This window comes from Schistocerca gregaria, chromosome 3 (assembly GCF_023897955.1).
Source record: "Schistocerca gregaria isolate iqSchGreg1 chromosome 3, iqSchGreg1.2, whole genome shotgun sequence".
Classification (NCBI taxonomy): domain Eukaryota; kingdom Metazoa; phylum Arthropoda; class Insecta; order Orthoptera; family Acrididae; genus Schistocerca; species Schistocerca gregaria.
In genome coordinates this window covers 539,557,154-539,583,803 of record NC_064922.1, presented here as the reverse complement: position 1 = coordinate 539,583,803, position 26,650 = coordinate 539,557,154, and the positions used below count along the sequence as shown (strand labels likewise).

Below are 26,650 nucleotides of genomic sequence, written 5' to 3'. Positions count from 1 at the left end.
TCCTGAGTATTGCTAAATTGTGGAGAGGTGGTCGACTGCTTTTTGGTGGCTATGGCAACGGTGTGTGGTGTGCGAGTACCGTGAAAGGCAGCTGAAACTCGAAGAAGTGCTGCATAACAATGTCGACCAGCCTTGTGGAGAAGTCACCTCATGTTGCATTAAAAGTAGTTTTCTGTATCTTAGTTTCACATTACAGGGTTGTACAGTTATTATTCAAAAATTTCAAAGCATTCTCTCCCGTTAGGGTGTCTGTAGGCTATGTCTGTTGACAGGTCATGGTGCGTTGCACTGTTCCACATTAATGTTGTTGTTGTTGTGGTCTTCAGTCCTGAGACTGGTTTGATGCAGCTCTCCATGCTACGCTATCCTGTGCAAAATTCTTCATCTCCCAGTACTTACTGCAACCTGCATCCTTCTGCATCTTCTTAGTGTAATCATCTCTTCGTCTCCCTCTACGATTTTTACCCTCCATGTTGCCCTCCAACGCTAAATTTGTGATCCCTTGATGCCTCAGAAACATGTCCTACCAACCGGTTCCTTCTTTTTGTCAAGTTGTGCCACAAATTCCTCTTCTCCCCAATTCTATTAAATATTTCATCATTATCATTAGTTATGTGATCTACCTATCCAATATTCAGCATTCTTCTGTAGCACCACATTTCGAAAGCTTCTATTCTCTTCTTGTCTAAACTATTTATCGTCCATGTTTCACTTCCATACAAGGCTACACTCCATACAAATATTTCAGAAACGACTTCCGGACACTTAAATCTATACTCGATGTTAACAAATTTCTCTTCTTCAAAAAGGCTTTGCTTGCCATTGCCAGTCTACATTTTATATCCTCTCTACTTCGACCATCATCAGTTATTTTGCTCCCCAAATAGCAAAACTCCTTTACTACTTAAAGTGTCTCATTTCCTAATCTAGTACCCTCAGCATCACCCGACTTGATCCGACTACATTCCATTATCCTCGTTTTGCTTTCGTTGATGTTCATCTTATACCCTCCTTTCAAGACACTGTCCATTCCGTTCAACTGCTCTTCCAAGTCCTTTACTGTCTCTGACAGAATTACAAAGTCATCGGCGAACCTCAAAGTTTTTTTCTTCTCCATGGATTTTAATACCTACTCCGAATTTTTCTTTTGTTTCCTTTACTGCTTGCCCAATATACAGATTGAATAACATTGGGGAGAGGCTACCACCCTGTCTCACTCCCTTCCCAATCACTGCTTCCTTTTCATGCCCCTCGACTCTTATAATTGCCATCTGGTTTCTGTACAAATTGTAAACAGCCTTTCGCTCCCTGTATTTTACCCCTGCCACCTTTAGAATTTTAAAGAGAGTATTCCAGTCAACATTGTCAAAAGCTTTCTCTAAGTCTATAAATGCTTGAAATGTAGGTTAGACTTTCCTTAATGTTTCTTCTAAGATAAGTCATAGAGTCAGTATTGCTCACGTGTTCCAATATTTCTACGGAATCCAAACTGATCTTCCCCGAGGTCGGTTTCTATCAGTTTCTCCATTCGTCTGTAAGGAATTCGTGTTAGTATTTTGCAGCTGTGACTTATTAAACCTATAGTTCGGTAATTTTCACATCTGTCAACACTTGCTTTCTTTGGGATTGGAATTATTATATTCTTCTTGAAGTCTGAGGGTATTTCCTCTGTCGCATAAATCTTGCTCGCCAGATGGTAGAGTTTTGTCAGGACTGGCTCTCCCAAGGCCGTCAGTAGTTCAAATGGCTCTGAGCACTATGGGACTTAACATCTATGGTCATCAGTCTCCTAGAACTCAGACTACTTAAACCTAACTAACCTAAGGACATCACACAACACCCAGCCATCACGATGCAGAGAAAATCCCTGACCCCGCCGGGAATCGAACCCGGGCGTGGGAAGCGAGAACGCTACCGCACGACCACGAGATGCGGGCCGGTCAGTAGTTCTAATGGAATGTTGTCTACTCCTGGGGCCTTGTTTCGACTCATGTCTTTCAGTGCTCCGTCAAACTCTTCACGCAGTATCGTATCTCCCATTTCATCTTCATCTACATCCTCTTCCATTTCCATAATATTCCCCTCAAGTACATCGCCCTTGTATAGATCCTCTATACACTCGTTCCACATTTCTGCTTTCCCTTCTTTGCGTAGAACTGGGTTTGCATCTGAGCTCTTGATATTCATGCAAGTGGTTCTCTTTTCTCCAAAGGTCTCTTTAATTTTCCTGTAGGCAGTATCTATCTTACCTCTAGTGAGATAAGCCTCTACGTTCTTACATTTGTCCTCTAGTCATGCCTGCTTAGCCATTTTGCACTTCCTGTTGATCTCATTTTTGAGACGATTGTATTCCTTTAAGCCTGCTTCATATACTGCACTTTTATATTTTCTCCTTTCACCAATTAAATTTACTATTTCTTCTGTTACCCAAGGATTTCTACAAGCCCGCGTCTTTTTACCTACTTGATCCTCTGCTGGCTTCACTAATTCATCCCTCAGAGCTACCCATTCTTGTTCTACTGTATTTCTTTCCCCCATTCCTGTCAATTGTTCCCTTATGCTCTCCCTGAAACTATGTACAACCTCTGGTTTAGCCAGTTTATCCAGATCCCATCTCTTTAAATTCCCATATTTTTGCAGTTTCTAGTGTTTTAATCCACAGTTCATAACCAATAGATTGTGGTCAGAGTCCACATCTGCCCTTGGAAATGTCTTACAATTTAGAACCTGGTTCCTAAATCTCTGTTTTACCATTATATAATCTATCTAATACCTTTTCGTATCTCCAGGATTCTTCCATGTATGCAACCTTCTTTCATGATTCTTGAAGCAAGTGTTAGCTATGATTAAGTTATGCTCTGTGCAAAACTCTACCAGGCAGCTTCCTCTTTCATTTCTTAGCCCCAATCCACCTATTCACCTTACTATGTTTCCTTCTCTCCCTTTTCCTACTATCGAATTCCAGTCACCCATGACTATTAAATTTTCGTCTCCCTTCACTACCTGAATAATTTCTTTTATCTCATCATACATTTCATCGATTTCTTCATCATCTGCAGAGCTAGTTAGCATATTAACTTGTACTACTGTAGTAGGCGTGGTCTTCGTGTCTATCTTCGCCACAATAATGCGTTCACTATGCTGTTTGTAGTAGCTTGGACTTTTTTTACATTGCAGACGTATTTTTGCAGAAATTATATCCGCGAAATAATTGATATACAACTCTGTTGTGTTTTTAACATGGGAGCCATCTGTTAGTGACAGTGAGACCTACTCATGGTACAACAAACGACCACTTCACGTTTCCTATAGCGCAGGCATCTGTTGGCGACAGTGACGTAGAAAATCGTGGGACAAAGATCGATTGCCCTCTTTTTCCGCTGTGCAGCCATCTGCTGGTGACAGGAGCCCTAAACTTTTTTTTTTATAGTGTAACCATCTGCTCATGAGAGGAGCAACTGGGATGTGAAACAAGATTTAATTTTATTTCACGCTTTCAACATTTATGAGATACTTTTTAAGGTATAACTCGTTTCCAACAAATTCGAATTCTTAATTCACTTTTACTAACAAATGTTGGTTTATACTTATAGAGAATTCCAGTATTCTATTGTGAATTATATATAGCTCCAAATCAAATTTGCTAATGTGATTCATGATTCAGTCTTTAAACGAATTTTTGGCAATTCAGATAATTTTTTATATGTGGCTGCTGAGCAAGGGGCGTGGATCGGGGTCTCTCTTGTTTCCCCTCCCCCTGCCACTCCATGGCCTTGGCACTGGCCATATGTAATGATCCTGATGTCATGATTCCCAAATGGCCTTGAGGATAAGGAAGTGCTGATGCTGCTATCGTCGAAATACACTCCTGGAAATTGAAATAAGAACACCGTGAATTCATTGTCCCAGGAAGTGGAAACTTTATTGACACATTCCTGGGGTCAGATACATCACATGATCACACTGACAGAACCACAGGCACATAGACACAGGCAACAGAGCATGCACAATGTCGGCACTAGTACAGTGTATATTCACCTTTCCAAGCAATGCAGGCTGCTATTCTCCCATAGAGACGATCGTAGAGATGCTGGATGTAGTCCTGTGGAACGGCTTGCCATGCCATTTCCACCTGGCGCCTCAGTTGGACCAGCTTTCGTGCTGGACGTGCAGACCGCGTGAGACGACGCTTCATCCAGTCCCAAACATGCTCAATGGGGGACAGATCCGGAGATCTTGCTGGCCAGGGTAGTTGACTTACACCTTCTAGGGCACGTTGGGTGGCACGAGATACATGCGGACGTGCATTGTCCTGTTGGACAGCAAGTTCCCTTGCCGGTCTAGGAATGGTAGAACGATGGGTTCGATGACGGTTTGGATGTACCGTGCACTATTCAGTCTCCCCTCGACGATCACCAGAGGTGTACGGCCAGTGTAGGAGATCGCTCCCCACACCATGATGCCGGGTGTTGGCCCTGTGTGCCTCGGTCGTATGCAGTCCTGATTGTGGCGCTCACCAGCACGGCGCCAAACACGCATACAACCATCATTGGCACCAAGGCAGAAGCGACTCTCATCGCTGAAGACGACACGTCTCCATTCGTCCCTCCATTCAAGCCTGTCGCGACACCACTGGAGGCGGGCTGCACGATGTTGGGGCGTGATCGAAAGACGGCCTAACGGTGTGCGGGACCGTAGCCCAGCTTCATGGAGACGGTTGCGAATGGTCCTCGCCGATACCCCAGGAGCAACAGTGTCCCTAATTTGCTGGGAAGTGGCGGTGCGGTCCCCTACGGCACTGCGTAGGATCCTACAGTCTTGGCGTGCATCCGTGCGTCGCTGCGGTCCGGTCCCAGGTCGACGGGCACGTGCACCTTACGCCGACCACTGGCGACAATATCGATGTACTGTGGAGACCTCACGCCCCACGTGTTGAGCAATTCGGCGGTACTTCCACCCGGCCTCCCGCATGCCCACTATACGCCCTCGCTCAAAGTCCGTCAACTGCACATACGGTTCACGTCCACGCTGTCGCGGCATGCTACCAGTGTTAAAGACTGCGATGGAGCTCCGTATGCCACGGCAAACTGGCTGACACTGACGGCGGCGGTGCACAAATGCTGCGCAGCTAGCGCCATTCGACGGCCAACACCGCGGTTCCTGGTGTGTCCGCTGTGCCGTGCGTGTGATCATTGCTTGTACAGCCCTCTCGCAGTGTGCGGAGCAAGTATGGTGGGTCTGACACACCGGTGTCAATGTGTTCTTTTTTCCATTTCCAGGAGTGTATATTGTCTCAGCTTCAATATGACACCACAGATAAAAAGCATTCATGCTAAGTCAACACTTTTCTGCCTAGAACATAACCCCCCCCCCACCCACCCAGCTACTGTCGTGTCCAGTGAGCTGTTTAGACACTTAATGACATAAACAATGAGGAAAGTCTGTCCAGGTAGCTAACGTTAAGATGGATAAATGAATGCTCTGAAGGAATTATGGAACTCAGTCAGGAAATATATGAACAAAAATCAAGACTTGAACAACAGCAGTCTTTAAAGCCTCTATGAGCAGAAACTTAATGGATGACTGGATGAAATGAAACTATTTCGGTCTGTGATGTCCCCTGTAGGGAGATGTGTCTATGCAGCTAAATACAGACGCGAGAAGAGTCAAAGGGAAAGCTGCTAATTCAGGCTCTGAAGCTGTCCTACACAAAGATCCCTCATGTATCGACTGTCTGAACTGAACTCCTTGTCGGACTCCACGTCCTCCGCCTTTATACTATGCGGTAGGCCACGTAGCCCCTTCACCGACGGCGTTTCTGGCCACTTCTTGCATGACCTTGTGTGAGACCATACATGGCCATCGCCAATGCCTTGGAAGGTCTCGCAGCTTCTTCGAGTGAGCTCCATGTCAACATTCTGCCACGCCCAACCGCGCCCTGCTGGCTCTGTTTTCTTGTACATTCTTAAACTTTTTTATACTGATTCGTATTCTTTGAATTTCAGGTGTCGCATTTTCTAAATAATATGTGACAAGGAGTTCCAGCTTATTTCATGTTAATGTTCCCTGAAATACTAAAATGTTATATATAACCAGAAAGCTAAATAATCACAAATGTGTGGCGAAGAATTAATCTGTGCAGGAAACTGGAAAAACGCAAAAAAACCTGCAATCATAAAGCTCCTCAAATATGCAGTCAGTTGTGGATAACAGAGAAAAAACCAGAACACTGAACCACAGAAATAATCCACGACTATTTGAAACCTAGATATTTTCAGATGTGTTTTATTTTCGGACTCACATACAAAATCTTTTACCATACAGTTTACAACAAGATCAAAAGCACCCTGGAACTATGACTTGGAGAATACCAAGGAGAATTTCTCCCATACAAGAGCTGCCCAGACCAGTTTCTCAGCCTGAAAGTAATAATGGAATATTACAAGTACAGAAATAAACATCTTTTCGTTTCATGCACAGATATCAAAGTTGCATATAATAGCACTCATTTTTCCATACTTTTAAAAACCCTCAGATCACACAGTCCTCATCCCAACTCAACAAAAAATCATTGAACTAACCTTAAGCAACACAGATTCCAAAGTGAAGTTCATGCAAGAAATGTCAAAAGCTTTCAGAATAAAAACTGATCATAGATAAAGTAAATGATTATCCTCACTGCTTTTCTTTGTAGCCCTGATTTACATCATAAATATTTTGCTAAAAGGAAACCCATCTCAAATCAAAATAGTGCAAAACCCTCAGTAGAAATGAACAGCATGGTTTTTGCTTGATTTAGCCATCTTAGCTCTTGACATGGAAGCAGTTCATGCCCAAATAATCAGACTGCGTAAAAAAACGCCTTAAACATCGGATAAAAAGTATCAATTTAGAAAAATGAGATCAGGCTTAGGAAATCCCTGTGTATAATTAAAATCTTCATAAATAATTAAAAATGGACATATCTCTACAATTTAAATGTCTTGAGAGAATCACCAAGCATAACTTAAAAATGTGGATAAATAGAACAAAAAATGAAAAAAGCTCAATTTCAAACTACCTCAACATAATATAAGAAATGCTTCTCAATAGACATTTAGATCAAACAAAAAAATACCATAACCCTCACAGAACCCACTTATTCCTGCAAACAATGGAAGAAGAACTAATCAGCTCCTCAAAACTGAACGAAGAATCATTAGAACTTATGTAAATAAATAAAAATCAGGTTGAAATAGACTGGAGAATCGTTCGAAATGTAACTCTCTAACTAGATATAGACCTAGTCATGAAAACAATGAAGAAGAAAAGAATGTCTTATTTCTTTCACGTTTTGAGACTGAAAGGAAAAAGAATTTTACAGCAGCTTGTGAGTAGAAATCGTAGAAAGTAGACAGGAGGACAATGTATACAGGAAATCCAGCAAGAGCTGAAAACAGTTGCACTTTGTGTATCAGAAGTAAAGAATAGAGGTTAAATCTGTACAATTCTAACTTTGCATTGGTATCAGGATCGGCAACGAAATTTATTCATAAATAATTACTTAAGGTTTCTGTGACAGATGCCTATAATATTTTTTTGCTGGTGACTAGTTTCGAACAGTTTCGTTCATATGGAAACCATTACCTACAACAAGAAGAAAAAGCGTGAAATACAAAATGCTAAAAACATACACAGTTATGTATATTGGATGTCCCACTTAACTTTGCTACCTCATACATTTCCGTAATGAAACAAAATGTGAAAAAATAAATAAATATCACGTTCAACACACAGTTATGTTGTTTTAAATAGCACATGAATGTTTTTCTACCGAAATGAAAGCTAGACGTACAATTAGTGATGGCAGACATAGTTTCACTGCTCTGTACTTTATACCTCCTGAAATACGTAGACTTTAAATAATGGAAACGATATCATAGCTTCTGTGGTAATGGTGTAATGCCGTAATGCGGGTGGCCTGCACCGCCCAGAAGCCTACAATAGGCAACACTTGGTCAATGCATTACGGCATAAACTGTGGCACCATTGCCAACCTTTAAAAACTACGTATTTCAGAAGATATGAGCTGTCATTAATTGTACCTTTAGTTTCCAATTCCGAAAAAAATAAAAGATGTACCACTTAAAAGAAAAAAAAGAATGCAACTTTGTATTGAAGGCGATGTTTGGTCACGTTTATGGATTGTGCATTCTTACCCATTGTGTGAGCCCATGAGTAGGTGCTTCCGTGATCAATTGCGTTTTTCACATTTTGTTTCGTCTCGGTGTCAGAGTTAGGTGGGACACTATGTGTAGAAAAATATGTCTTATTTTTTGATGCATAATTGTATGAACTCATTCTTCAGGCGATTTCAAGGTGCAAGCGCGCCCATACACACGTGCAGACACACACACACACACACACACACACACACACACTGCTCTTATTATCAACTTATCCAGTGATAACGAGACGCAGAAATTTACTTTTCTTTTTTTGTTTTTTGTTTGACTATGTTCTGGAATTAGAATTGATTCCATATTTTTAAAACACGTTTTGAAGACTGTTCTCAATGAAGCTTGCAAAGCTTGAGACCAGTGAACATGACGATCACTATACGGAGAAGTAGCTTAGTTTCAAGCGATGGCAGTTGCTTTAAAGTAATTAAATATTTTATTTCTTCCTTTTTTATTTAACATTTTATTTCTTCCCTTTCATATTTGTAATGTAGGCTATTATTTGTAAATTCACAGTGGCTAAAAAAGGCGTGTATCTTTCATTATAGGCCAAGTACCCTGGCATGAAGTTGGTGGATCGAGAAATTAGAATATTGCGCCTCATTACGCATCCAAACATTATCCACTTGGAGAAGGTCTACGAATCTCCAAAGGTATTTATCAACCAAACCTAAATTAAAATTTCGTAATTTTACTGTAACAGCGATCCGTACAGAAATTGAGCGGCTGAATATATTTAGAAGTCCCTTAACTTTGAATTTTCGTATGTCATAGATGCTTAGGAATAATAGTCAATTTTGAATAGGCTAGATAAAATCCCGAAATACTAATGCTATTGAACATACACACAATGTTTCTTTCTTGTAACGTACGTCGCTCCGCTACAACACGATGACTTCCCGGAACAGTTCGAAAACAGAAAGTATTGTGCAGTAATAAATGCAGTACACGTTTTTCTGTCGTTCCTCTTAGAAACATAATTAATAATATTCAACAGAGAAATATTTATCAATTAAGTCGTTGATTGATTTAATAAAGCGCAAAAAGATACACAAAAAATTCTGAGAAGTGACTTAAATTGTAAGCATTTCTATTTTTACCATGCAGCTAATAGAGGGTGTTCCTGTTTTGAACTGAGAAATTACTTTTTCTTCATATTGAAATCAATGAACAGTGGCCCTTTGCAGTCGGAGGAAAGGTCCTCATTGCTTCCCTGGAGTTGACGTGCCTATTTTCCAATTACGCTGCTAACGTTTCACTGGAGACCCCTTGCACATCCTTCCAGTTTCGATCTCTCCCCATGCCATTTCCATGTATGTCGTGCCACGAGGAAAGACATTCGCTGCCGTCGATTTGCTTCGGAGAAAGAGGTGCAAGCCTGGGTACAATGTTGGTTCTGTAGGCAACCTCAAACATTTTTCCATGAAAGCATTGACCATTTTGCCTCACAGTAGGATAAACGTATTAACTTTTAAGGTGATTTTTATTTTTAAATAATAAACAGTTTACTAACTTTTTTCTCTCTGTATCATTTTCATTTAATTGCCACTTATATTTCTTAATTTTGTCATCACCCTATTCATTTATGCTGAATGACCTTTCTACGGGAATGCACAGCACACATTCAACGAGTGTCCTTAGTGCTTCATAGGCGATATTGGCCATTATGATAAAAGAAGTAACATCAGAAGATGATTCTTCCGATTTATTATGATCAACTTATCTAAAAGAACACTATTTTGAAGTAAGAGCGAGAACTTTTTTAAGTCCTAAGATGAAGCACTGTTCTTTAAAGTCATTATTAGTAAATTCTTGAAATATTTTAAGTCTTCCTAATACGCACTTAGTTGTATCACTCTTACAGCCTTGCTATTCAACCGTTACTCTGTTTCGTTACTCCTACTATTCACAAATTTCTTTACCTTTCCATACATTGTTTCTTGTGCTCCTTGAACAACTCACTAACTTCTGTTGTGTCTGTTTGTAGTTTCTTATTTTTTTTAGTGTTTCATCTTCCACACAGTGCCCGTTCCAATCGCAAAGGCAGTTGATGTATTTTAAATGTTTCAGACTTCTCGAAACAAGTACAGGGGCTGTGAAATTTTGAGTGATTGGTATTGCAATACTTTGCTTAAGTTTGGGACGGCATTTGACATATTTTGCTAAATCAGTAAATCTACAATGAAATGGCAATTCATCATTCATAAGAAGATTTCTTCTTCCAAACTTGCTAAATTCGCACCGTCCTTGTGTATATATCCACGTACTACCGTAATCTACTTGTGGCCTAGTGGTGTAGCCTGAAGTGTGCAATACGTACTCAATCCAGTTGAGGTTAACAGCTTCTTGTACTTTTTAGAAAAGTGCTCTAAGACACATCGAAATTACGCAATATATTTTCTCCTTTAGGAGAAGCATTAAAAAATTTGTGAATGTTCTTGACAATATGTCACGTACGTTTTATTACAGGGTGCTAATCTTAAAGTTGGCGGCAGTAGCTGATAAAACTTGAGCTCTGCAGTAAATGTATGGCAGCTCCTGTCCCTTTTTCTCTAATAATTGAAGGCTGACCCCAATGACCGAACAACTAAAACTGGCAGCACCATCAAAAAAGCATATTAATAATTTCCCATAACAAAGTTTTCATTTATTTAGTTGATTATCAATTGCTGTAAATATAGATTCAGCTGTAGTACTCTTCACATCAACCAGGCGCGAAAATCTTTGTTTCACCTCAAAAGACAGAGTCGGCGCAACGTAACGAACTAGTAAAGACAGTTCGCTTTGGTTAGAAACACTTGTAAATTCGTCTGCCATTAGGGAAAAGCATTTATCATGGATAATTGTTTCATCTTTATTGTCTAGTTCATCATCAATGCAGTTTAATAATTCTGAAGCAGTATACACTGATGAGCCAAGACATTATGACCACTTGCTCAGTAGCTTGTTTATCCGTCTTTGGGACGAAATACATCACTGATTCTGCGTATCAGGGATCCAACAGTTTTTTGTATTTTTGCGGAGGTATGTGGAATTACATGTGTAGGTACAGGTCTTTTAATTCGCGTAAATAACCGGCCGCTGATATGCATACATGAGGATGGCGTCCGATAGCTACCCATATGGGTTCCAAAGTATTTACATCAGGGGAATTTGGTCACCGAGACGTCAACCTGAGTTCGCTATAATGCTCCACAAACCACTGTATGGTTCTGGATCCGAGGCACGTTAAGTTATTCTGTGGAAAGATGACATAGACGTCGAGGATGACATCAAGCATGTAGGGATGCAGGTGGTTCGGAACGGTCAGCGTGTCTTCGATTACTACCACAGGACCCATATAAGCACAGGGGAATGTCCCCCACAGTACAGTACTGCTCTCATCAGCCTACGTCCGTGGCTCTCTGCGTGTTTCGAGCTGCCGTTCACCTCGATAACGGCGTTTGTGGAGACGACCATCGACATACTGCAGCAAAGATATGATTCACCGTAGAGTCGACACGTTTCCAGTGATCGACGGTCTACTCTCGACGATACTGTGCCCACTACAATCGTAACTGACGATGTCGGGTCAACATGTGAAAACGTAGGGCTGATCCGCTGCGAAGCTCCATGTTCAACAATGTACGGTGAACGATATGTTCCGAAATAATTGTGCATGTACCGACATGGCAGAGGTGCCACAGATCACCATCTATCTTACTTTATAGAGCAGACAAGCCTCCGAACCCCACGTCCTGTGAACAATCGTGGACGTCCACCCATTTAGCACCTAATGGTAGTTTCACTGCAATTCTACGTCTTTCCATAGATGTTCACGACGTTAGCATATGAACATTCGACTAGCTTTACCGCTTTCAAGGTTCTCGTTCACAGGCGCTGTGTAATAATAATCTACCCTTTGTCAAAGTCGCTTATCTCAGTGGATTTCCCCATTTGTAGCGCGTATCTTCGCTAGGGTGATCCTCCGTCCGTGTCTGCTCCTCCGTCCGTGTCTGCGCCGCTTACATATATTTGTTAGCGCGTCACATATTTGCTAGGCCACCAGGCTGCATCCAACGTCGCTGCCTAGCTGCTCGTGAGCTCACCATGGCATCCACGACTTCTCTGACACTCGCTGCCGATTGTTCAAGTGGTCCGTTGTGCAGTAAACACACCCATCCTGCAAAGAGAAGTCAGCACGTCCTGGAGTCTAAACTGTACCTTGAACTACAGTCAAGGAGCAATCAATGCAGTGAGACATCATACCTATGGACAATACAAAGCTTAATGAAGAATAGTCTAACTAAGGGGCTATTGAAGTACAAAATGAAATGCGTCACGTGAATGGAACGCTGGAAAAATGAGAATCGTTTACTTTGACATTCGATACGTCTGTTTTACCAGGTTATATTACAGCTGAGTCTTACCACTAAAAGTCACACGAAGCTTCCCCTACCCTATGAGGTGTTCCACTTGCCAGAAGTTTGAGCACAACACTATGGGATGTGAAGATCAAGCTACGTCCGCTCACCCTGTAAGAACTACGTATACTTTCCTTGAACTTTGTGTGAGTTGTTCTGTTTCGCAATCCGCTTGGAAGAGAGAGTGTATGGTGTTCAAGGAAGAAAAATTCATGAACTGAAGGTGACTAAGCGTATATCCTACGCAGATGCGAAGAAAATGAACAAATCTCTTCAACCTGCAACCTGTTCAACATCGTTTGCTGCAGCACTAACGAAGAAATCTGTTCACAGTTAGTGTTTCCACCGATATGTCACTTACGGATTATGATACCAAGGAACGCTGTTGCAAATGCACTTGCACCTGCGGAAGCAGCAGTTCAGATTAAACTGTTGTTGATACCACGCAAATTCCACTGACAAGCACTGCTTCAGCCCCTGCCTTAGTTGCCTCTTTGAAAGGGCCATTGCTGAAATCTTGTTTGCCTCAGCTTAAATCGGTTTCATCAGATCTAAGGCTCATAGCAGAGTCTTCGTCCGCGGAATGTTTCTGTATCCGACGGTCCATTCTCTTGATTCCGCCTTCTTGGCATACGCTGAGCCTTAGTCTTCTCCTTCAGATCTGATGAAACCGATTTAGGCTGAGGCAAACAAGATTTCAGCAATGGCCCTTTCAAAGAATCCTCCCAGACGTCTACCTTCTGAACTGGTTCTTTTACACGCAGAAGAGCAAGGGGAAAACATAAATCTCCCAAGTAAATAGCTCCTGTACTTCAATGGTACCCTAGTGGGTACAGAACACACAGGGAAGAGCTGAAACTGTTGGCACAGGGGAGAGCCCTGTGTTTCGTTTCTTCAGGAAACGCGCTTTGAATGCAGCGACGGACTTGTACACAGGATATGCAACCTCCATCGGAAAGATGACCTCGGTGGAGGCAGATTTAAAGCTGGAGAGGCTATTTTGTGAATGATACGTACCACTCCACTCCTACCCATCTCCAAACAGCTGTTCAGGCAGTTGCTGCCTTAGTGCATAGTCCATTCGCCGTTATAATTTTTGATGCTAATGCATATAATGTGCTATAAGGATCTAAACCATCCAGCCCCAGGGTTCGAGTTGTAGAAAGCTGCATTATGTCAACAGAGTTACGTCTTCTTAAAGCTGGTGGTAGCATGCATTTTAGCATTGCCATATCGTCATTCTCGGCCGTAGACCTTGCTTTCTATCGCCCTACCTTTATAATCGCTGCCCTCTGGGAAGCGTTCGATGACTTGCATTCAGGTGACACTTTCCTATCTTGATTTATATCCCACGTAGAGTTGACCCTGAAAGGAAAAAACTGAGGTGGGTGTATGGCAGAACAAACTGGACACTGTACAGCCAATTTCCTTTTTTTGAACACCGAGATCATGTCCAAGACTGGGTGGATTGCCTCACTGTTGTGATCCATCGTGCTGCTGATGCATCTATCCTAAAGTCCTAAGGCAGACTTCAGAAGCGACATATTCCTTGGCGCAACGATGAGTGCCACTCCACATTTAAGGTTAGATGCATCGATTTGCGACGGTTCGAATGCCAACTGTCAGCTATGTACTTTGGAGCCATTTGGGTAGCGAGGGCAAAGGCACGAAGGACAATCAAGGAGAGCATGAAGAGGCCTTGACACTTGTTTCTGGAGTCGATAAATAGTTCGACTAGGTCTTAAAAGGTATGTGAAGCCATAAGGAGGATATCTGGCAAATGTCTCAGCGTCTGTAACACGCGTGTACTGAGGCAGGGATGTGTTCAGTTTACGCCTGAGGACACCGCACAGGCAATGTCAGTGTACTTTAGTTTAGTCATTGGCACTGCAAACCTGGATCCAGATTTCCGTTGCCATAGAGAGTTAATGGAGTGGGGTGGTCTGAATTTCCATCCACCAGCGCCAAGGACTACAACTGTCGCTTCTCTGTGTGGGAGTTTGCGTGTACATTGTCTCGGGTCAAGGCGATTGCACCAGGTGGAGATCGCATCCCGTACAGGAAGTTACAGTGTCTCACACAGGATGCAAAGTAAATCCTCCTATCGCTTTTTAATAAAATTTGGTTAACGGGCGATTTTCCTGATTCGTGGAAGGCGGCGATATTAGCATCCCTTGTGAAACCTGGGACAGCACATTACCCAGCAGTTACTGCTGCATTGCACTCACAAGCTGCATACGAAAGACGCTAGAACGCAGGATCAACCACCGTCTGACTTGGGTCCTAGAGTCACGGGATCTACTTAGTCGCTCCCAGTATGGGTTTCAGATGTATCGTTCAACCCTCGACAACCTTGCCATGCTGGAGGTTGAAATACAAGTCTTTCCTAATTATACAGCACTTCATTGGCATTTTCTCCGATCTTGAGATGACCAACGACACTACTTGGCACCATCATATCCTGGGGCAGCTTCAGAAATGACGCTTCTGATGACGGGTACCAGTCTTCGTGTAATCCTTCCCTTCCGGATGATTTTTTTCCGCATTATGTCGGTTATGCTCTTTCTGAGCGATTCGAGCAAGATAATGATGCCTCTCAAGGATATGCTTTAAGTGTGGCTCTGTTTGCTTTTGCTCTTCAATAGTATTAATTGATGCAATAATTTACCAACAGCCGTATGTATTATAGAAATTTATTTTATAAACTTCTTATGTGCTACCAGTTTCGGCATTAACTTGATGCCATCTTCAGCCCCCTGTACAATGAGTAGAACAAATGTACTATTATAAAAAAATATGAAACATACGTTAAGAATTGACAGATATCATATTAACTGTGTAAGTGACTCGAAAAGATATGAGGCAGCTACTGTTGTTACATTAATCCACTCAGCACAGTGCGGTGTGGACTTACATAGGGGTTCTAATGAAGTGGCTACGGTCACCAGGTGTTTGACGATTTTTACAGTACAATTGCATTGGTTCAATTCGTGAATGCAATTTCAGTTCGTTGCATCTGCACGGGTCGGACGTCGCAAGACACCCATTTCAGTTCGCCGTTGATCCATTAACTCAGGTTTTTTTTTTTTTCCAGAGGGCAGGTAACCCTCTGACTGAACACGCTGAGCTACCGTGCCGACACCATTCAGCTATCAGAGCGGACGGCCCTGTACTCTAGGACAGTGACACTAAGGCGATCCTTCTGTTTGATATATAAATGGTCTCTAGCCAAAACACTTGATTCTATCTTTTGTTCACCAACAGAACCCCAGGTGTGAGACCCGGATGAATCCCGTTTTTATGCGCGAAGTTTTGGAACATATTACATGGCACATGCTGTCGCATGCGTACCCATTTTCGAGATATCGATTCTGTCATTATTTTTCCAGATGTTACACAACTTATTGTTACAGTCTTTGGTCGCCTCACATGAGTGTGTGTTAACAGCACGTATCATTTTACAATTATTGTTAGACCGTAGTAAAACACCTTATTCCTTCCTAAAATCGAATACATTATTTCTTTATTGAGATCGTTTGGACATTTTTGATCACAGTCTAGACTGGGCTACATTGTAATTGGTCTTTTATTTTAATACTGGTCGCTGATTGGACGAGAGGAGACGTGGGTGGTACACTGTGCAGAGTGTGTGCGACATTTTACATTAATAATGCGCTTTCAGAAGAGCTTACATAATTTTTGCTGTGTATCTGGAATTTTCTAATATTATGCACTGAATGTTGAAAAGAGGGGGTCCATAAAGCACACAGTGGGTATGTTTCCATCATGTTGCTGTTTTTAATACTACGCAGTGATTGGCTGGAGATAAGGAGGGGGAGAGGAGGGAGTGATGTGACTTGATGTGCACGTCAGAAATAATGTAATTTGACACAATTTCTACGCGTCATTGTAATACCATACTCTGACTGGTTGCGGTTTTAAATTTTCCACTAACCCAATTGGGTTATTTTATTTACATTTCGATTTCTAATACTGCTCTATGACTGCGTCGGAAATAGGGAAAGGGAGAGAGGGCTTTTAATTTCCCATCAACACAACTGGGGTATTTGCACGATTCTAGATTTTTTAAATTTACCTATTTTTTATTGATTGATTGCCTAATTGATTTTATTGCTTGATGACATTTTGACCTCACAATATTTGATGACATCTTGCATGAACTGCAGGATCACATGATGATCACCTTGACAGACATTTCAAGGTCAAAGTGGATCAGGTTGTTGGTATCCCAACTACTAATCCTAAAGCTCAACACAAGAAGAAAATCTCGTTTGACAATTTAGAGACAGTAAATTTATCATAGTGCTCTTAAGTGACCATCCTATTATTCAAATAAGTCATTATTAGAAACTAAGAATTCCTAAATTTGCATTTGCAGTAAGAATTTGAACCATATTTCTTCCGAAAGATAGTTCAGTTCCTTTACCATTGTTACAAATGGCTCCGTAAAATAGGTTAATTTATTAACAAAACAAGAATGAGGACAATAGCTCTTCTAACAATCTAATTTAGTCATCACTTAGTAGGTAGGAATGCTGACCATTACATCACAACAGTTCTACGGCCAGCATTGCTGCACAGACTACCGAAGTGCAGTGCCTTCTCCCACAAAAATTTCAATTCAAATGTTCAGCTTATTTGCCCCTAAAGCATCAGTATTGCCGGGGCTCTCCGGCATTGCAATAGCACCCCAGCTTTGGACGTAACGGGGAAATCCTGTACCTCCCCATACGTCCAACACTGTGATGCGTTCTTTTCGAGAGAGACTATTGAGAGAACGTAGGTAGCCGACATCTGAAGCTCACAGCAGAACGATTCTGCTGCCACCAAAGTACATTTCAGGTAAAGAACAGGAAGATAGGAGAAACTATGGTCGCCGGAAGCACATAGACAGTCGTTCTTGCCTCAGTTTATTTAAGAGAGGGACGCGAAAGGAAATGTCTAGTAGTAGTACAGGGTACTATACAATGGCTGGCGGAGTATGTATGTATGTGTGTAGCTGCAGATGTAGATGTAGAACATTACCGTACCATCAGTGTAATATTTCATGACTGCAGAATACTAACACGAATGATTTTCAAAAGAATGGATGGACTAATACAAAGTGACCATGGGAACTATTTATTTGGGTTAGAAAAGATGTGTGGGAACACTGACACTATGAATTATCCTAAAAGACAGGCTGAAAAAAGCCAAATCTACGTTCACAGTATTATAGATTTAGAAAAAGTATTCGACAAAGTTGATTGGAATATAGTAGCTGAGAAAGAAAAGAGTCTGGGTTGAAGCCTATAACCCATGTTATTAACTCGGAAAAATTTAGCAAATAGGAAAGAAAACCAAACACACGTTCAGAAAGGAAATTAAAATTCAGCGAAAGAAAATAAAAACTTCAAGGTTCGACAGTATCATTGTAATTCTATCGGAGACGGCAAAGAACTTGCGGGACCATTACACAGAATGGTTAGTGACTTAAAAAGACGTTGTCAGATGGCACTGACAAAAGCAAACAATAGTAAACGAATGTGATCGAATTAAACCACACGATCCTAAGAAGAGAACTGAAGCTTTATGTAAAATGTGGTGCTACAGAGAAATTATGATTAGATAGGCGAGAAAAGAGGACGCTACGCTCACTGGTGACAGCACACTGCCAAATTACAGTTACGTTGCGATTCAATACGCATGTACTACTTTAAATCTTCGGTGCCTGTTTGATCTAAAAAAAAAAAAATCCCTGGGAGGTGGTGGAACGGACTTGCTTTAAATACTCTAGCATGGAGAGCTGCGGTAAACAAGTCTTGTGAGTGAAGACAACACTAATATAACTATACTCTTGCACTGAATGTTGTGGTCTTCAGTCTGAAGACTGGTTTGGTGCAGTTCTCCACGCTAGTCCACTCTGTGCAAGCCTTTTTATCTCTGCGTTGCAGTAACAACAGAGTGGATCAGTCAGGAGAGTTAAGCGACACTGAACGTGGACTAATGATTGTATGTCACCTGAGTAACAAGTCCACTGTTGAACCCTGTTGAAGATGTCCCAGTCCATTATTGGTGATACGATTGTGAAGTGGAAACGCGAAGGAACAACCACAGCTAAACCAAGAGCAGGCAGACCTCATTCATTGACGAATGGGCACCGTCGAGTATTGCGAATGGTCATTGTAAAAAATCGCAAGAAATCAGCGGAAGTAAACACTCGTTGGTTCTGAAGTGGTGCCAGTTTTCCAGCTAGCACAGTGACTGTGCGTAGGGAGCTAAAGAACGGTCGCGCAACTCCTCATAAGCTACATATTTTTGTAGTCAGTGCTAAGTGAAGCTTGGCGTGGTGTAAAGACCGAAGATAGAATACCTTTGGGATAAATTAGAACGTCGATTTCGCTCCTCATGCCAGCGTCCAACATTACTAACTTCCCTGGTTCCGGCTCTTAAGAAAGAATGGGCCACAATTCCCCCACAAATATTCAGAAGCATCATTGAAAGTGACCCGAGCAGAGTTCAGTCTGTCAACGGCGAAGGGTGGATACAGTCTAGATTATTATCCACTAATACCTGTCCAAATACAATTAGATGGTGTAAGTATCTTGAATGATACAGGTGTAAACCATCTACATCTGTATCTACATGGATACTCTGAAAATCACATCTAAGTGCCTGGCAGAGGGTTCATCGAGCCACCTTCACAATTCTCTCTTATTCCAATCTCCTTTAGCGCGCGGAAAGCATGAACACTTACGTACATCTTTTCGTACGAGCTCTAATTTCCCTTATTTCATCATGGTGATCGTTTCTCCGTATGTAGGTCAGTGTCAACAAAATATTATCGCATTCGTAGGAGAAAGTTGGTGATTGGAATTTCGTGAGAAGATTCCGTCGCAACGGAAAACGCCTTTGTTTTAATGATGTCCAGAGCAAATCCTTTATCATTTCAGTGACACTTTCTTCCCTATTTCGCGATAATACAAAACGTGCTACCCCTCTTTGAACTTTTGCGATGCATTCCGTCAGTCCTATCTGGTAAGGATCCCACACGATGTAGCAGTATTCTAGAAGAGGACGGACAAGCGTTGTGTAGGCAGTCTCCTTAGTAGATCTGTTATATTTTCTAAGCGTCCTGCCACAACGTTGTCTATCTGTTCCTTCCAATTTAAGTTCTTCGTAATTGTAATTCCTGCATATTTAGTTGAATTTACGGCCTTTAGATTTGACTGATTTATCGTGTAACCAAAGTTTAACGGATTCCTTTTAGCATTCGTGTGGATGACCTCACACTTTTCGTTATTTAGGGTCAATTGCCAATTTTTGCACCATACAGATATCTTTTCTAAATCGTTTTGCAATTGGTTTTGATCTTCTGATGACTTCATTAGTCGATAAACGTCATCTGCAAACAACCTAAGACGGCTGCTCAGATTATCTCCCAAATCGTTCATATAGATAAGGAATAGCAAAGGACCTATAACACTACATTGGGGGACGCTAGAAATTACTTCTGTTTTACTCGATGACTTTCCGCTCATTACTACGAACTGTGACCTCTCTGACAGGAAATCACAAATCCAGTCACATAACTGAGACGATATTCATAAGCACGCAATTTCACTACGAGCCGCTTGTGTGGTACGGTGTCAAACCCTTGCGGAAATCCAGAAATACGGAATCGTTCTGAAATCCCTCGTCAATAGCACTCAACACTTCATGTGAGTAAAGAGCTAGTTGTGTTTCACAGGAAAGATGTTTTCTATACCCATGTTGACTGTGTGTCAATAGAGCGTTTTCTTCGAGGTAATTCATAATGTTCGGACACAATATATGTCCCAAAATCCTGGTGCATATCGACGTTAACGATATGGGCCTGTAATTTAGTGATTATTCCTACTACCTTTCTTGAATATTGGTGTGACAAGTGCAACTTTCCAGTCTTTTGGTACGGATATTTCATCGAGCGAACGGTTGTATATGATTTTTAAGTATGGAACTAATGCATCATCATACTCCGAAAGGAACCTAATTGGTATACAGTCTGGACCAGAAGGCATGCTATTATTATGTCAGATTAGGTATAGAGGCCAATTGCCATCTACAAGATGTAGACATTTAAGAGAGGAGCTTCAAAGAGTATCACCCCCACCATTAGAAATGTGGCCTACTCCAAGCGAAGATGTCGAAAAACAGAACGTTTTTATTGCAATACACAGTGTGATGTGTAAACAATAAAACACCCCAGTGTTCACGAAATTGTCAAGCGCATTAAAAATTATCATTAGCGCGTTAAAAATAGTTCACAGATGATTCAAATATTACCTGACATTTGGTTCGTTCTTATTGGCCCCGACATTTGGTTGTGTTCTGGTCATTCTTGATGAGCTGATTGGGGTGTAGAGTTCTGTAATTTGTTAGTATCGACTCAACAGCTTGTGCAACAAACATGGATTTAATGTGAACATTAAATCTCGTCGTTCCCCTTTATTCGGAAAGGACTCTATTTCCATTCCTACTCCCTTATTTGCTATGGAACAAGGATTGAAGTGGAACCTTTTGAATACAGTACTTGTGGTTAAACTTTTGATAGTCTTTAATATGGAATTAACTATGTGATTATTATGTTTAAGACTCTTTGGCGATTATTCAGAAAAAATCATTAAAAATTGCATTAATGAAGCTGTAATATGTCTTCCTCTTATTGGTACTACTGACCAGATTGAAAAAGGTGTTTATTCTTTTCAACCAATGGCATTAAAAAATATACTATCAAATAGTAATTACTACACATAATTATTTGGACACACACACCCACTTCTCTAGTAGATTTTGTAATTGACGCCATAGATATTGAAAATTACACGCATTCGAATTCAGTAAAAATGTTAGATTAGCCTAATGACATACCCCAAAATATTATTCCATAGGATATTAAGGAAAGATGTGAGCCAATTGTAGCAATTTTTTTGTTTTATATCACCTATGTCAGGAACATGGAACCTGAAAATGATGATATGTTTAGGGGTTTTAGGAGTTCTGTGGTATGCCCCTCCCACACAAGATTATCAAGATCTTATCTCAATAATTTAACGTTGTCAAATTTTTGTTTGTATGCATCGTCATATTGTATGCATATACTGACTTTTGCTAGATCTAAACTACGTAAAACGAATGGTTTTAAAATGTAATGACATTGAATTCACTACAAGCCATTTACTAACGCCAATAAAAATTTCATAAGCACCCTTTTCTGAAACTGAACTTGCATCAAAATGTATCACACTGTTTGAGCCATCTGAAAAATTAATAACAGTAATGAAATTTATGAAAGGAGCTTACTATAAGGAAAAGCAGAAAAGCGGTGGCCCAAAGTGGGAACTTGGCGGTGACGTGCAACATTATACAATGTAGCGCCATTGAATGTATAGAACTTATGATTCGTTTTCTGTGTGTAGTGAAAAAGAGGGACCTGATGTGGTTGCAGAAGCTGTACCTGGTGTTCGAACTTTGCTCGAGCACTCTGGCTCAGGAGTTCAGTGAGCGCCGGCAGTTCACCGAGGCGGACGCCCGCGAGGTGATCCGCAAGCTGGCCAGCGCAGTTGCCTACCTCCACAGAAACGGTGAGCTGGCCGCTGCGTGCCTGTCCCCTACCTTCTCTTTTCTAGTACACAGTGTGTCCGAGACAGGTACTCTTAGGTCAGTATATTATGTTGTATGTTGGCGTACTTACGTATGTGCCCAGAAGATCCATATGGGCACTGTTGTGCCTTACACATATATCTATACGTCCCTATGTTCTCCTTGACACCTTGCGGCATACAGCAGGAGTTAGACTCAACACTTATACTCAATTCTCCATTAATCTTGTACAGACGTTGAGTCACGTCAGATTTGATTATTCCCTGTAATGATTTGTCTGGCGTGGTAAGGTCTGGCCTTCTTCGTGGCCATTTCAATGCAGCTGCAGCCAATGACTTCGCAATTGTTCATAAAGGAAGTCATGCATCTGAATAACAAAGTCTAATGGAGCCCCATCATGCTGTAAGGACATGTGATTCATGATTCCCTCGTCTCTGAGCTGAGGTACTAACCACCGTGTCCAAAGATGAATTTCATTCATGTGCCCTTCAAAAGAATATGGTCTGAACAGGTGTCATTATGAAATTCCGGCTTATAAATGAGGCTGGTTTATTTTCAGTTCTTACACGTAATGGGGATTTTCCTTAAACCAAAAAACCACTTTCTTCCGGTGTGAACTGGATACATTGCTCATTCATTGGAAAATAACACTCTCGAGTTAGACCCAGTACCTTAAAATTGTGTTAACAAAGCATGGCAGGCAGCAGCTTAGTGTTATATTATATCGTTGTCAGGAAGCATCTGTCTAAAACCTGACATACAATACTGACAACAATTTTTCGTCACCTTCATAGCAGGGATACCAATAAAACAGCTATTTACTTCCCCGATTGTACAAACTCGAGAACGATACGAGGGCCTCTGGGATATACTGTTCCACATGGGAAACTCTAAATATTTGTCCATTGTTAGTCGATTCAAGACATCCTGGGAGAAAATTCAGACTGCCCATCCAAATTATAGGTGAATCATCGCTCACGTCCATTATTTATTTTGAACACATGAAGTTACTACAGACACGAATGCATATGGCAACGCGTACCGTGTTAGTACAATTACCATATCGAAGTGGTATACCTTAAGCCAGTTCACAGCATGTGTTACAGTAAATTCAGGTAATATCCATAAATACAACCAATGTAGCGTAGGGGTATCGTCCATAATGCAGACCAGTACATAGCTATGTGAGCGATAAACTTCAGTTAACTTCTCAAGCTGTGAAAGCAACTTATAATGGCTTCATGACGCGGTTGGGCAAGCCCTCTGTGTATGTGATGTGTCCTATTCCGTCGTGGCCAGCAATGAACTGCCCTCTGGTAAGATATGCTCCATCCCCCCCACCCCTATCCCTTGTATGTCACTCTCTGGGTAGATATTGATACTGCTACGTGACACCAAATCCCTCCCTCCTGGCTTTGATATATAAATTAGAGAATATAAACTTCTTTGCCAAGCTCGCTAATAATAACCTCTACTTCCGATAACCGGTTTCTGCAATCACTGTTATCATTTTCAGATTTCTACAGAATGGCTGCATATGTCTTAAAATATCAGTAAGAATACTCTTTCTTACGAATTAGTAGGTACGTAACATACTAGAAGACTGATGCATAGGATAGTCAAAATTAAAACAACTATATACACAGGTATTCACCACATATATCTGTCTTATGTCGCTCACAACAGGGCACGTCATTGCAGCCACTGCGCCGCTAGATATAAAGGGTCAGAAGTGACCCTGGGGGTGTCCTCTGAGTCACTGATGGGGCAGAGGGTGACCTGTGGACACCATCTCGATGACCTCATGGCTGCAGTAGGTTCCACATAGTCTCCACATCTTCCTCATGTATCTCTCAACCAGGTTACTTTATGAGTTGTATGCTGAAATTAAAATGTGTTTAATCTTTTTCCTTCCAATGAAGAGTTTTCAAACACGTGAAATAAATTATGAGTCATTGTCAGAGAGTATAGCCTACCTGTGAAATATACTTATCCTCTACAGTTGATACAGTAGCTTCACTAGTTGCTTTCCTTACTGGATAAAGTTTGATAAATTTAGAAAATAGATCTACGAAAACCAAATTATAGCTACAGTAACCTTTTGAACTGGGCAGTGGCCCGTGCAGAATGGTTACCACAAGACTTGCTGGTTTGTCAGGGATGATGTTTTGCATAGCTCCCCGACTGGTTTGGTTGGTTACAGTTACTCTTTCGCGCTTGTCACAATCTGAAATACACTTCCTTACCTGCTTCACTGTATTGAAGAAGTAGATATTCTCTTGTGATTCTGCAGACATTTCTGTACCCCAAAATTGACATAACTCTCATGTGCATAGCTAAATAATTTCTCATTGAATTGCTTTGACCAACATAGTTTCTAACAGTCAGAGTGCTCCCGAGTACGTCTGAACAAAACACCATTACGGATTTTATAAGATTTGGTTATATTTTTCTCACCTGATATCCCTAACTGGGTTTTTACTGACAACCAATTTTCATCGTTATTTTGATTTCTCCCCATGTGTTGTTATTGTGGTCTTCAGCCCTGAGACTGGTTTGATGCAGCTCTTCATGCTACTCTATCCTGTGCAAGCTTCTTCATCTCCCAGTACCTACTGCAACCTACATCCTTCTCAATCTGCTTAGTGTATTCATCTCTTGGTCTCCCTCTACGATTTTTACCCTCCACGCTGCCCTCCAATACTAAATTGATGATCCCTTGATGCCTCAGAACATGTCCTACCAACCGATGCCTTCTTCTGATCAAGTTGCGCCACAAACTTCTCTTCTCCCCAATCCTATTCAACACCTCCTCATTAGTTATGTGATCTACCCATCCAATCTTCAGCATTCTTCTGTTGCACCACATTTCGAAAGCTTCTATTCTCTTCTTGTCCAAACTATTTATCGTCCATGTTTCACTTCCATACATGGCTACACTCCATACAAATACTTTCAGAAATGACTTCCTGACACTTAAATCTATATTCGATGTTAACAAATTTGTCTTCTTCAGAAACGCTTTCCTTGCCATTGCCAGTCTACATTTTATATCCTCTCTACTTCGACCATAATCAGTTATTTTGCTCCCCAAATAGCAAAACTCCTTTACTTACTTTAAGTGTCTCATTTCCTAATCTAATTCCTTCAGCATCACCCAACTTAATTCGACTACATTCCATTATCCTTGTTTTGCTTTTGTTGATGTTCATCTTATATCCTCCTTTCAAGACGCTATCCATTCCGTTCAACTTCTCTTCCAAGTCCTTTTCTGTCTCTGACAGAATTACAATTTGGTAAAATTTGGTTCTTTCCATGTCATTACACATTGTTCTGTTGGTTGTCTCATCTTTACTCCTTTCATGTACATAAGTGTGAATTTCCGTTTCTTCTGCCTCAAGAAATCCCTCATCTGCTCCAACTGGTGATTGTGAGATGACATCTACTGTCTTGTTTCTAAATATCTTATATATTCTGTGTCATAACCTGGCTGTTGGAGGAACATTGCTCACCTTGCTAATTGGTTGTGATGTAACTTGCATTCCTGCATATAGCTTACGGCTTTGTCGTCAGAATACACTATGGTTTTCTGTCCCACCAAATAGTTTTTAAGCCTATTGTAATGCTAGTGAACTGCAATTAACTCCTTTTCTGTTACTGTGTATTTCGTCTCATGTTTTAACAGCATTCTCCTTGCAAAAGCAATGATATATTCTTTATTTTCACATTTTCCTCACCAACTTGGAACAGGCGAGCCCCTAAACCATATTCACTGGCATCACAATACAAACAAATAGGTAAAGCGAAATTATGTCTACATATTATTTTACAATTACGTAGGCCTTGTTTTATTTTCTCAAAGGCTTCCTGACAGGCTTTGTTCGACTCCCAGATGGTATTCTGGTATTTTTCTTTAACAAGTAGCTGCTCGGAGTGGCCCCTCCCGCCAGAGGTTCGAGTGCTATCGCGGGCATGGGTGGTGTGTGTCGTTCTTAGCATAAGTTAGTTTAAGTTAATTTAGGTTGTGTCTAAGTCTAGGGACCGATGACCTCAGCAGTTTGGTCCCTTAGGAATTCACACACACTTTTAACAAGCATGGAGTATTCATACAGTGTCCATTTTTCGGTAGAATCCTACTAATCCGAAAAAGGTTTTTAACTGTTTTCGAATCTTAGGTTGGGCCAATTCAGCAAATAGCTTTGAGTTTTTCTGAGTCTGGTAAAATATCTTCTTCAGAATTATGGAGCGCTAGGAATTTTAATTTTGTACCCCAAGTTTACATTTCACTACTATCTCGGTTGTACCTCTTTCTCTTAATGTAACAGTTATATCTTTCAGAAGTTCATGGTGGTTTTTCCCAATTTGACCACATACAAGCATATCAAC

At 41.1% G+C, this 26,650-nt stretch overlaps 1 protein-coding gene across 1 annotated transcript in view; it reads left to right on the top strand.

Annotated features, from left to right (window-relative positions):
* The window catches only part of LOC126355454 (serine/threonine-protein kinase 33-like), a 106,620-nt gene that overhangs the window by 49,809 nt on the left and 30,161 nt on the right, over nt 1-26,650 (top strand). The window contains exons 3-4 of the mRNA XM_050005769.1: nt 8,768-8,872; nt 22,110-22,245. Of these exons, the coding sequence (XP_049861726.1) occupies nt 8,768-8,872; nt 22,110-22,245 (241 nt within the window). The remainder of the gene's footprint in view (nt 1-8,767; nt 8,873-22,109; nt 22,246-26,650) is intronic.